General features: G+C 37.7%; 1 protein-coding gene across 18 annotated transcripts in view; it reads left to right on the top strand.

The window, feature by feature from the left end:
- LOC121331105 (receptor-type tyrosine-protein phosphatase F-like) overlaps positions 1–13,773 on the top strand; it is a 181,901-nt gene that overhangs the window by 158,553 nt on the left and 9,575 nt on the right. For 7 of the 18 annotated variants that reach the window (XM_041278285.1, XM_041278295.1, XM_041278294.1 and 4 more), the window contains 5 exons: positions 1,344–1,504; positions 2,707–2,718; positions 4,578–4,690; positions 6,245–6,277; positions 9,002–9,099. In XM_041278285.1, the coding sequence (XP_041134219.1) occupies positions 1,344–1,504; positions 2,707–2,718; positions 4,578–4,690; positions 6,245–6,277; positions 9,002–9,099 (417 nt within the window). The remainder of the gene's footprint in view (positions 1–1,343; positions 1,505–2,706; positions 2,719–4,577; positions 4,691–6,244; positions 6,278–9,001; positions 9,100–13,773) is intronic. The other 11 variants (XM_041278301.1, XM_041278300.1, XM_041278293.1 and 8 more) reach the window with 5 other exon arrangements.

Here is a 13,773-nt window from a genome sequence, read left to right as displayed (position 1 = left end):
TTTAAAGATGGTTTATTCAATGATAAAAGTTCCCATTTATTTATAAATAATTAGCACTGCTGAGATGCCTGGTCTTCTGTGTATATGTGTATTTTGTTTTTGTTTCTGTCTATTTAACCCACTAGATTTAGGGGAAGGGGGAGGTAGTGGTTTTTATAAGTTGTTTTTATCATTTTTATATTCAATTGAAATTGAGCTTTTGAAGGATTGTGGTACAGTAAATGGAGCATTCTTGTACTTTATGATTTGGCTGTGATTTTGCAGGCGGAAGGCTGTAGTTTTCTTTATTTTACTTAATCCAGGGAGTTTTCTCATGGTACATTAACCACAAACCTGGTGAAAGCATTAGCTAAAGTATGTATTAGTTATACCTAAGATTGTATGATTAAACATTTGAAATTATTGATGAATTCTCTTCCTTGTACAGTATTTTTTATTACTGCCGTACATGGTCACCTGGGGTCCATAGAAGATTGATATTTTCTAGTGAAGTAAAAATCATACATACTCTTTACTCAAAGCTGCGTTGTGTAACCCTCCAGCCCCCATATTTTTAATAGCACATCAAAGGGTAGGTCCAGAATGGAAAGAGTAACTCATGCAGCTCATATTGAAGATGTAACAGTGCACACACCTCCTCTCGCAAGACAAGAATCAGTGTGCATTAAAACGCTTAATGAAATATTCCAACAGTGATTTCCAACATTTCCTTTATCCCTACAATGAATTTCCGTCATTTCTCTGCAACTTAGCCGCACTGGCTTGGGGGTGGTAATGAAAGAGATTAAAAAACTCTGAGGCAAGACACCACACTTTGTACTACTGATAGAGACCTGATGGTGAAACACATTGTAAATAACTGAAGTTTGGTAGTTGGCATAACTGAGGTTAGCAAAGCCAGTGTTTGACAGTCACTGATGGTAAAAATGAACCAACGATATAGGACAGGCCAATCCATATAATATATTCTATTTTGTATTAAACTTTGAATGTGAAGGTATTTCTTGTTAACCAACTTTTGGATTACAGTGCCTTTGCCCTACCTGCTTTACTGTTATCACTTGTTTTTTCTCTCTCTAGTGTATGCAACCAATCCTAGACTAAAATAACAAAATTACACGCTTGTAACAATCTCACTTTTTCCTTTACCTCCAGATGTGTCCTTATCATCTAATTTGGTTTTTTAATGGTCTTGAGATGGTCTCTTATCTTCATTTGATTTGTGTGTGTCAATTCCTCCTTGAGTGCATTGTGTTACTCTCAGTCCAATCCAGTGCCAGATTGCTTCTCTTTGTTTGAGCTCTCTTTCTCTCTCTAACTCTGGGGTTTCTCTGCCCCTCTAGAAGACGTTCGCAGCGAGCCCCTACTCAGATCCGATCCAGGTCAAGGTGTCTCCTGACATGGCCAAGCAGCAAGAGGATCCCGAGATGCTGTGGGTGATGGGACCGGTCCTTGCAGTCATTCTGATCATCATTATTGTCATCGCAATCCTGCTGTTTAAGAGGTGAGGGTGACAGGGCACAACCATGTCTTCTGGTTAAGTCTAATTAAGCTCAAATGTAATTGACTAAGCACTTATCCTGAAACGTATTATACTGCAGAGCAAGAGGAGGCTTTTATCTGTTGCACTCAAATCTGGTTTTACACCTGCCCCCATTCTGGAGTTTTATGATGTAAGCAAGTAGGATAAACAAGGGGATTTGGAGTTACCTACTGCACATGAGAATCATGACAGAATAGTTTTCTACAGTGCTTGTATGATTTCTGCCTCCGCTTGTTATACTTTTGCCCAAGACATTCGTATTATTCCATGGTTTACCGTATTCTACCAGCGTAAACCAATGCATAGCTTTGCTGTATATGAAGTAAAGTGTATATCAGCCCTGGAGTGTAGTTGGATATCCCCAGTTAACAATTGATTTCATTTAGTTGTTTTACTTGATTTGCTGTTTCTTAAGGGTAGTAATATTAAACTGCTGACTGCCTGGCTATGGGGAGCAATAGAAGTGAATCGCTAATAATAGCAGCTTGGATTGATAACTGCAGAGCAGTTAAAGAAAGCAGCCCTGTTTTTTGTTGCTGTGCTGTAAAAGATTTTTAAAGTGTTTCATGGAAGTTATAGCTGTACCCAGCCACTAGTATATGTGAACACCTCATTCACTTAAGCATGTATCCACTTTTTAACACTTTCAGCTGTCAGACTGTTTTCCAGATAATTTTATAGGTGAGGCAAAATAGGAAATAGCATGCTTCCACCCCCAAGCTTCTTGCCTGCAACTCCAATCAATCTACAGTGCAGTGGTTAAAATACTGCAGTATATTACTCGCAGTGACATTGACTCAATCCTTACTGCGAAGAAGTAGTCCACAAATCCAGAACATAAGTACCACTCTCATCCCATTCCAGCCCCTAGCCAATGCTTTTTTTCTTGTCAAAGGGAGTATAAACCTAGTTAAAGATCATCAGACAGCAAGGGGGATTATATCTCTACTGTTGCATAAACTGAGCGAAAACTCATTTTCTAAATGTCAAGGCAGACATCTGAATAAACCACAATGCATTGCTAAGTAAATAGCTTGTATGTCGGGTGTCATTTCTCCTGAAAAGCGCCTTGAAAGGCAGATGCATGGTGGCATCTGTAGATGAAACAGACAGTAATTTAATTGTCTGTCTTTTTCTTTATCCCTGCCTTCTGGTGGACACAGCAAACAAGAAAGGTAGGTGTTTTATTATCTTTCTTGTGCTTGTTTCGTCTTTTCTGACTAGAAAATATACAAATGCAGTGAAACAGCCTGGGCCATTGAGTTTGATGAGAGATATCTGAACATTTCTCAATGGTCTTTTAAGCTTGTTTTTCGCTTCCAAAGACCCCAATTTAAATTACCCATTAGACACAAAGGGGGTCTTCAGACCTCATCCTATGGTGTGCCTCTTACCTACAGGGTTTCATTCTCCTGGGTTGTTCATGCTTAATTCCTTATATAGACAAATTTAATTATTTATTAGAGTTGTTTTCTAAAAATCTATGTAAGGTTGCCATCTGAGCCTGGGCGTTTATCTCTAAATAGGTTTGTCCGTGCGAGGACCTTAAGAGCAAATACTGAATCTGCTTTAGTTGAGAAATAGTTTTTTGGTGTAAATTACAATTCTCACTATAGAAAGGATGAGGGTAGCCTGTAAGCATGTATGTTTTTCTCCTGAGAATAGCTGCTGGGGTGTTGAATGCATGCAGAACACTGTTGATGGATTGTGAAAGCCGATCCTTTCGTGCATCTCAAATCTCTGTCTCAGTAGTCCTGACAGATGTCTACCTGTCCCAATTAGCATGCAGACACCGAGCAGGGGGGAAATATGTAGCTACCTGGTGAAAACATGCTCATAACTAGAGGAGCAGAAACATTGTAATTAGCCTGTGTTGTATCATCCAGCTGATCCAATAATTATACTGTCTGCTTGTTTTCCTTCAATCATGATCCGAAATTAAATACCTTATTTCGCCACATTTGAATGTAGCTTGCAAAAATGAATTTGCAGTAGTACCCATCTGGAACTGGGTGTGTTCCTCGCTATTAAAACACGTTTAAATGTCCAAATCAATATGTATTTATTGGTGGGGGGGGGGGCAAAATTACAGGCATTATTGCAGAGGGAGAATTTTTAATATTAGGTAGGTGGATTACATTTACAATTAGGCATACTAAAAATTCAAAGGTAGAGCACATCACACTAAAGAATCAAGAAATACAGTTAACATATTTATTGACTGGTGAAGTACAATTCAGAGTTGTTTTGTCATTTCAAGTATTTTCACAAAAAAAAAAACATTAAACTTATGAAGCTACAGTGTGCAGTGCAAAAGGACATGAGAAAACACATGTAAGTGAAAAACGCTAGAATAAAAGTTGCTACATTTAAAAAATATAAACACGTGAAAATGTTCAATACAAAAAAAGCTCTTGCAGTGTCAATTTTTTTTTTCCAAATCCAAAATATGAATTATAGCGTAACAGGAAAGAGTAATCAGTTATACTACGGAGTCTGCATCTTCTGATCTGAAACCACCAAAATCCATGTCTTCGTCATCTGAACCTTCATCATTGACAATGCAAGCAATTGTCTGAATCATTAACGCACAGAGCAGCTTCTAGGCAGTTTTTTCACGTGAGCCACGATATTTTCCCTGAGGCGATACTTGCACATGGTTATTTAAAACCAGAATCGTTCAAATCGGAGTGTTGACTCGACAGAATCCGGCATATATAGTTCTGTGGATTGTGGTTTCTCCCTTCTGTCAGGATAATCTAAACTTGCTGGAATGTTTTAAATGAGTTCTCCTGGGCAGGCTGTGCAAAAGTTTTAAGAGGCTCTATTCACAAAGCTTCAACTTTTCTGTTGTTTTTCAGCAGCTTTTTTTTTCTCATTAAGCCAAACAGGATGTTAAAACCACAACCTTTGAACTAAAGCTTTGAACTAAAGCTCCATATGTGTTGAACAGGTTGTTTACATGAATAGCCATGAATCTCCTGGCTGCGGTACTGAGATGTGTCTCTGTGGTTTTATTGTTGTTTTTTTTTAGAAAACGTGCCTCCCCGTCAGCAAAAGATGACCACTCTGGTGGAGTTAAGGACTCTCTGCTGGCCCACTCTACAGACCCTGTTGAGATGCGACGCCTCAATTACCAGACTCCAGGTAAGACCCTTTCCTGTCTAACCACCACCATCCACAATTTCCTCTGAGTTCTTAATGATGTTTTTTATTAAGCCTGGGATGTTAAATTGTATTGACTGTTTTCCATGTTTATAACAGAGCGGTCCAACTAATTTAACAGCTGGCAGCAGTACTGGATAAACAAAGAAGGAAATGCAGCACTGTGCATTATATATTGTATCCATTTTAAATACAGCCATTAAAAAGTCCCTGTAATTATGTATGCGGTTTGTATTTGACTGTTGGGAATGAGCCGAGTGAGTGATCTGCTGCTGAAACGTAGTGAGGGATAATCTTATCAGAACATCAGTGTGCTGTTCCAGGTATTCCCTCTTAGAAATCACCCTGTCAGCAAAGCCCTTGAGAGCAGAGAATGAGAGTATAACAGACATCCTCTCTGCCCCTGGAGTCAGCCACCTGACACGCAATCATCATTTTCCAGGACCTTTCAACATGTATAGAACACAATACATGTTGAAATGTCTGGGGCTTGGTTTGTTTGTGAAACCACTACAACTAATTTGACATGTCTTGCTGCCTGATGATTGGGGGGGGATTTGACATATGGACCAGAGAAAGCCAGTAGAAACTGATGTTCAGTTCTTTTAATGAGTTTTACACAGTTACCCATTTCAAGGTAAAGTTATTGAAATGTTAAAAATAGGAAATAGCAAAATTTGTAAATGAAATGTAAAGGTCACACTCAGCCCCCCACCCGGTGACTCAACTGAAATGAACAAAGTTAATTTAAAAAGATATTCATTCATTATAATCATCATTTCACCCTTTTGAACTTCAAAAAAGATATAGAGACTGATCCACTGGAGAGGCTGGTGCTGCAATATATAGATTTTTTTTTTCTCGTTGTGCACAGGCCCTTGGTGCAGCGCGCTCCCTCTCCGTAGACTAGAGCTCACATATTGACTGTCTAGGAAAACTCATTGTTTAAGGATTTTTCATTGCCTTGAGGAGAATTACTGTTTTTAATTCAAGTGAAATAGCGCAGTACATGATGAAGCCCTGCAATTAGGGAACAACCTCTTTAGGGATTGGAAGTAATCAAAGAGCATTTAAAATTATACCTTAATATCTACCCCTTGCATATATTACACTAGAGTAATGGCTCGATACATGTGAAGTGCATTGCATTGTTTGTGAAGTGCATTGCACTTGGGTGCCAGTAGGTTTATTGGTTTCTGGAATGCTGTTGTAGTGGTGTACCAGAACCAAGCCATAGCTAGCTACTTTAAGCTGTGTAAATGCTGCCCCATCCATCTGTGAGGAGGAAGAGAGTGGTTCAGATCATTTTATTTATAAACTCTTCCCTTTTTTTCCCTACATCTGGGTTGGGATAGCTGACAACCTCTGTCTACTTTCTCCACAACCTTTTCTTGCATATTCATGTTTTTCTAAACCTGCTGTAAACTTCTCTTTTTTTATGAATATAGTGGTGGTAATTAATAATAATAATAATAATAATAATGATGAAGTCAACTCTATTATTATTTTTTTCCTGCCCAAATCTTTTCTCCACAGGTCCAAGTGCCCCCAGTTGCCCGAACATTTCAAGTTAGTTTTTATTCCTCCTGTGTATTTGTTATCTCCATCTGTCGCTCTCTCTCCCTCCATCTTTATTATTTCCTTACTGTGTGTCATGAAGGTCATTTTCACTCAAAGCAGTTTACAGTCGCTGCAATTTTTGTGTCCAATGTAATTAATGGACCCAATTTCATTTTATTTCCTTCACTCATTTCCTCTTCACAGGCTGGCTTTCATAACTGTTTGAATACAAACTTTAAAAACGCCAAAGTTCTTTAAAAATAACCGTTCAATAAACATGTCGGGTATGACTAGCTGGGGCTTAGTGATGAGGCTGCTGCTTGTGTAACACTGGTATGGACAACGCCAGTCCTCAAGGGCAGTGTCGCACTCTACATGGAATATGTATTTACTGTGGGTTTTTTAAACTGTAAACTTTTATTTGTAACGAATACCTGGACTTGACTGGAGGGGGGAGACGGGTGGGGCGGGCACAATTTAAAGGTTCTGGTGGTATGCAGTGTTCAGGGTCGCTAGTCAAGAGACAAAGGAGTTTTAATTTAATTACCCAAATGTCTTGGGTATAAACAATGCATTTGTTAACCACATAGCAAGCGTTCTAAAAAATGCCACCGCGACGACGGCACCACAGTATTGAGACGACTAGCGGAGGTTCTTAATCAGAAAGAAAACAGCAGCTTCCTGGGTTGTCAGGTGCTAACTTTCCATTCATATTAAACATAGCTACGCCACCTTGAGGCTTCCAATAGCAAATGATTTAACAAAAATATCACCTAATCCTAGTATATCTTTTTTTTGCGAACGGTATACCCAAAAAATTACCGAAATTAGAACGTAAACATTGTTTTTCACATATTATTATTATTAGTAGTAGTAGTAGTATTGCAGAACAGGGACCATACCGTTCTCCTTATTGTTGTGATAACACAGCAATAGCCCAGCTAACAATGTTACATTGCCACAACGTTGTAGCAGCGTCAGAGCGTACATTTTAAGTTCCCAGATTCGTTGCTACAACGTTGTAATGCAATGTTGCGAAGATGATGCCATCACGTTGTGATGACGTGACAATGTATTTTTAAGTTGTGGGAACGTTGTGACAACGTAAAAATATAACAGTGTGGCAATTTAGAAATGAAGTTCCCAGATACGTTGGCTCAACGTTGTTATATGCTTGTATAAATGCATTAGACGCTTTTTTTTTCTTTTTTGGCGTGCAGTTTCGGATAGCCTGTACGCGCTTGGTACTGTACAAACTGTAGGCAATGTCAACCCATTTCTTTTTTACATTTTTGGTGCTTATTTACATAGTTTTGGCTCTGCATGTTTGTATATACATAACAGCAATATAGTTATACAGTACTGTACCTGGCATAAAGTCAGTGTCGAAACGTATAGTGCATATAGCCTATGAATGTCTTTGATGCCATGATGCGCTGTCGTTATTGTATACCCCCGTTATGTCTGAATGTTTGTTTGTTTATTGATGTCATTTTGATTATAATATATATATATAGAAATGCATTTATACAAACGCGGGTTGTTTTTGTTACATGGCGTTTCGGCTGCTTTTAACCTATGGTACTGTAATGCTATGTACTGTACTATATATCGGCAATATGTCAGTTTATTTTACATATTTTGGTACTAGTTGTACAGTTTTGTATATACATAATATACCTGTACATAATATACATTCATTTCTTTTCAAATGGTAGTTTATTTAATACATGTTTATGAACTAATTTATGTTAAAATATCCGTTTATTTACATTGTTTCAGTTATGGAGATAGTTTATATGACTTGCCTGAATAAAACGAAGACTCATAAGGTTTTTGTCCTTAAATGATTATATTTATTTAGCATTGAAAATGGCCGCGCTTGGTATTTCTAGGTATGCCTATAAACGTGGTGTCCTTCTAGTGTTACGGTTTGAAATAAACTACTGCGCACTCACCTATTCTGAACACACTTATATAATTTTATTTTTTTATTATTATTATTTTAAATAATAAACCCTGGCAGAAATCTGTGGGTGGGGGGAGGGCATGTGACCAGACCTGCCTGACTCCATTAACCCAACAATACCATACTGTTTGCTACTTTGTATTAAATACCTTTGAATCAGTTACTCATATGAGAGCAAAAGTCTCAAAACAGAGACACTATTTAAGATGTGTTTTTCAATTTAAAGGTTTCCAAAAAACCAATTGTGACAATGTCATCATATATATATATATATATATATATATATATATATATATATATATATATATATATATATATATATATATATATAAACAGTTTTGGCAACCAGCCTGAGAGTAGTCTTGTTAAATTCAACAGGAGTGTGTATTTTGTTGTTGTTTACTCCCTTACCAGTCTTTTTAAAAGAGTACATCTGTATCTAAATACATCTATATCTGCTTCAGCAATATGCTGTCATGTGAGTGACAACTTTAACAAAGGGAGCATGCCCAGTCGCTCATACTCATTGCATACCGACGTCCACCAGCCTCACTTCCTGTGCAGCATGTCACTCCAACGTTTTTTGCAGCCAACCTGTTACATGCATTGCTGAGCTCTGCACTTCCCACCAACACGCACTGTTTTAGCAGCGTTATTTAATGTGAATATCTATCTGTTTAATTTTGCTTATTTTTTTGCCTGCTCTCCCATGTCTCACTGGCATCCTTCCTCTGTTTTGTTTCCTGTTTCTCTACCGTGACTAGGCATGAGAGAGCACCCTCCCATCTCTGTGACAGAGCTTGCGGATCACATTGAGAGGCTGAAGGCCAACGATGGGTTGCGATTCTCCCAGGAGTACGAGGTAAGGGCTGCTTCACTGGATTGTTTTAAGTCACCCCTCAACCTCTTGCAGTGTGTGGTATAGTAAGTATCTGTGGTTGATCCACTCAATGCAAGAATAAACAACAGATGCTTTTAATGTCTCTAATACTGCTTGTTGGTACCTTTCACACCTTGATTATTTTTGTTTAACAAACAGATTTTTGTTTTGCCTGGAAAAGCAATTCAATGATAGACACCGACAGGTGAGTTTTCCTTTCCCAACTGAGGAGTGTGAGGTTCCTACTAAAGCAAACAAAACTAAAAAAACGAGTCAGAAAGAAAATTTGAATAGATGCATGAGGAGAACAATAAGCAGAGCAATCTGTGAAGCATAAATCCACAATAACATCTGCCAGGCTGCTTCTTCTAATGATCTCTTTTGAGCTGCTCACATTATTTTCCATGCATCTGCAAAGTTAGCAGGATTGCTTGCTGTCACTAAATGAATAGAAAACAACACGGCTCAGGAAAGTAATTCTTCCAGGACCGCATTTTCATATTTAAGTTGCTCTTAAATTAAAGCCTCCCTCAGCAACAAGGTGCTTGTAAATGTTTGAAATAATGAGACTCTGCATTCATCAGTTTGATTAGGACAAATATTCAACTGAATATGACTGCATTTTTTTCTGTTTCATTGTAATCACTGGTCGCCTGTGCTTTTGAGAGAGATGGGATTTTGAAAAAGTAAGAATAAAGACTCTTCTAATGTGCTTTAAAGTAGTTTAATAAAAATTGTGCCACTCTGTGCCATGTGGGTTCAGTCATTTACCGGAAGCAAACTGAACCGGCTGCCAGATTCCTCAATGCAGTGTAACAGGTAGTGCATCAGTCAGGCATTTGCTGTATTAGAATTGTCACAGGGCTTTACTTATCACAGACTATCACTCTGTCGTGTCTCGTGTATTAAGACTTTAGTTACAATATCTTTAAAAATCTTGTTTAATTATAAGGCTGACGCTGTGTCTCGGTAAATAGATCCCTCTTTATCATTTGGCATAAAGCCACTCCGAGCGAAGACAGGCACTGAAGAATCCGTATTAAATTTGCCTACTCTAATTTATAAATGGCCTAGTCCCATTTAATGCCATTATGTTCCGATAACGGGAATACTGAGACTGAAGCTCTGCCGGGCATTGATTCTGAGCCACGTTATCTCTCCATTTAATATGGGAGAAGCAGATTGACAAGTCTGTGTTTTCATTATGGAGGGTAATATCACACGAGACTTTAAAGTACTGTTGTTGTCACAGCCAAAGGTACCTTCTTTTTGCCAGCCTTGCTTTCTTTCTTTGCTAACAAGGCTAGCAATGTCTGTGTAGTTAGTTTTGTTTTAGACAATTTTATGTTTGTTTTGTTTCCTAAAAGCTGATCCAGGTAGAAACCCTCATTTTTAGAACATTTACAGTACTAGTGTAAGGCTGTATGTAATAAACCCAGTATTAGGTTCTGTATTTAATTTTTAAAGCTCATGGGTTCCCAAAACAATGCTCTTTATTAACTGTCATCTGAATGACACAGTGATATAACTTTCATAGTTAATTTTAAGTTAATTATTATAATAAAATTTATATTTTCCTTTTACAATGAAGCCTGTAATCATGTGAAGCATGCATTTAGTTAGAGAGTGATTAGAGTCAGGTGTTAGATTGTGGATTATGTCTCCTGGTTTCCACTTGTTGCTGCCCCACTGAGACAGGCAGTTATTAAAAAATCTGCTCTTTATTACATGTTTAATGCCTCTGGACCATCCAGAAAACCTAGTTGATATCATGGCTGTTTTGTTCATGAGATATTTGACAAAACAGAATTGGATTCTACCACCCACTAATATTTGTTAAACACAGTAGTTATACCCCAGTGTAGGTCTAGAATTGCAGCAGTAGTAGTTGGTCTTTGTAATGTATGTATTAGTTTTAATGTTAATTTTTTTTTTTACATCACACATGATGGTGATTTATGCCATACAAATAAGAGATGTAATCTTTCTGGTCTCATCCAGGATCAAAGTACCAGACTTTGAATGTTAGCTGTAGGTACTGGCTCCCAAGCCACTGAAAAGGTGGTACTCTAGTGTTGTGGTTTGTTAATACTGTACATTGGTAATTGTAACAATGTTGTACATTGGTAATTGTAACACTGTACATCGGTTGTCTTATTGTTGAGTTTGGTGCAACATCTTGCAGGCATCTCAATGAGTAACACAGCAAACAATGTCTTCTAGACACTCTCAGATATACCTGTCAGCTCTCATTGATCCTTCTATTCATTTCCACATGGCACTGAGTGCTTAGCTTCCAGAATGAAGAGATTTAATCAGGCTGGTGAGACCAGTCAAGAATGTGTTGGCTTAGGGTAAATGGGACACATAAACACAAGGTATCAGTCTGTTCTGTGGTCAGTTACACGCCCAGGCAAATCATCTCATTACAGGTATAATTATAGGGGTAGCAACACTGCTGGAGTAAAGGATTGCAGGTTTACAGCAGAAATTGAAGGGTTTCAGATTAAACTGGTTGGCAGTCAAAAAAATAACCTTTTAGGTTTAGGGTAGATGATGATTGCATACTGACTTGTTAAATGTTTCTATTTAGTGTATATGTATTGGAAGCCTAGTTTTTATGATCTAGCTTTGCTGAAACCACTGATTTAGATTAAGGAACAAGGGGAATAGCTGGACTATAGCAAAGTAGTATTTGGAGCAGCAAATTGATTGCCTTCAAGAAAAAGGAACTTATAGGAGTCTTATATTTGCTACATGTCAGTGGAAAATTGGCAGCCTATTCACAACATTTTGCTACAGTGTGCCTGTTTTTTGCTTGTCGATTTTAAGTACCCTGTCCAGCAGTGTTTAAGGGGGTTTTGAACATTTCAGGTTTCAGGACCATGGAGAACTCCTATGATGGTTTCAGCTTCTTGTGAGCATAGCCAATTCAGTATCACTGTTCGCTAAGAGGTGCAGCTTTTTACAATTGCATTTTACACGCTATTAAAAAGTATTAGATTGCTTCTCAGCCAAGCCAAGAAATCTGGCTACCCTAAAAATGACGCCACCTGTCCTTTTAAAGTAATACACTGCAGAATATATTATTATTATTATTATTATTATATGTTATTGTTATTATTATTATTATTATTATTATTATTATTATTATTATTATTATTATTACATAGTGCTTTTAAAACTGCTTTAATAAAATTCTTATCATACATACATACATTAAGACATTTTACTGGCAAGCATTGATCTATAATATACTGGTAAGGTGTTTGGTTATTTTAGACAGAGTTCAGTGAATCATTGCATCTGTAGGAGAACAGCGCTTGCATTAGGTGTTCGCTCTGAGGCAGTAATAGACTGAATTTCCCATATCCTTCTTGCTTTCAAGTCCAATAAGGTCATGGCAATCACAGTGGTCATTGCACAGGGTGTGAGTGAAGGTTAAACTGTTTGAGAGGACACTCACAGCTCACGTTAGGCTGGTGTATAAAAGGCTCTTTTGAATAAGAAGTGTCAGTTAACATGCCATCTCACATGAAGGGGAACTGCTCGATACAGGTGGTGGCTAAGGTCATCCTGAGTGTGTCAATCTGAGTTGGATGGCTGTGGGTTTGAAAAATAAATAGTGTTTCTCCTTTATAAGACAGCCCTTTATTCCGCGGAACCAGTTATAATGCAGCATGGCCTTGGCTCCCATTTGCCCCGGAATGCCATGCCACTTGCACAAATAACACAATGTCGCTCCTGACTCTTAAACTAGGATGGGAAATGCTAATTAAACAACAGAAAACAAGGGTACCTGTGAAAGTGTCACTAAAAAATGTGAGCAACTTTTTTCTTATTAATACGGCATAATCCAGGGAGCTCTGACTTTTTGGTTAAATAGTGTAATTTCAGATAATAAGAGTCATTCTTCATTGTCCATTAAAGAAATTGAAAAGCAAGAGAGGACAGACAAGCAAAGAAGGTGGACGGCTTCTATAGTCTTAAGTAGGATTGTTTTAAGTAGTCTTAAGTAGGATTGGTGAATTGGCTCTCTTTCATGTTCATTGAACTGACAATCTTTTGTGTGTGTGTGTGTGTGTGTGTGTGTGTGTGTGTGTGTGTGTGTGTGACCACAATATACATATATATATATATACACACACACACCGGAGTGCCTCACGGCAACGACGACTTGAGGTCGAGACCCCTCCTCTATATTGATACATATATCAATATATATATATATATATATATATATATATATATATATATATATATATATATATATATATATATATATACAAGAACAAAAGGCTCTCCAGCAAGTGTGAAATGGAACTCATTTCAGAAACATTTAAAGTCTATCTGAACATGCTTTTATAGATTCTTTTGAAGTCCCTGTGGTAGTGTAATAAGTCCCATTCCTTCTAAATGAACTGCTGTCAGTCAGGGCTCTTAGTCATAGTCCTGTAAAGCATCAGAGAGCTTTTAGCTTTATTTTCAATGTCTGTTACCATTTTTCTTTCCTTAACATTTATAAATAAAAATAATCAAGTAGTCTTGTTTCTTTTAAGACAGCCACACTCTGTCACTGAGCTGTAAGTGGTCTCTAAATACAATTCAAGTCACTATCTCCAGCAGGTCCATGCGTCGGACCAGAGCCAATGCAAA

Source organism: Polyodon spathula, chromosome 18, assembly GCF_017654505.1.
Source record: "Polyodon spathula isolate WHYD16114869_AA chromosome 18, ASM1765450v1, whole genome shotgun sequence".
Classification (NCBI taxonomy): domain Eukaryota; kingdom Metazoa; phylum Chordata; class Actinopteri; order Acipenseriformes; family Polyodontidae; genus Polyodon; species Polyodon spathula.
The sequence above is the reverse complement of the archived record's forward strand: the minus strand, read 5'-3'. Positions and strand labels throughout refer to the sequence as shown.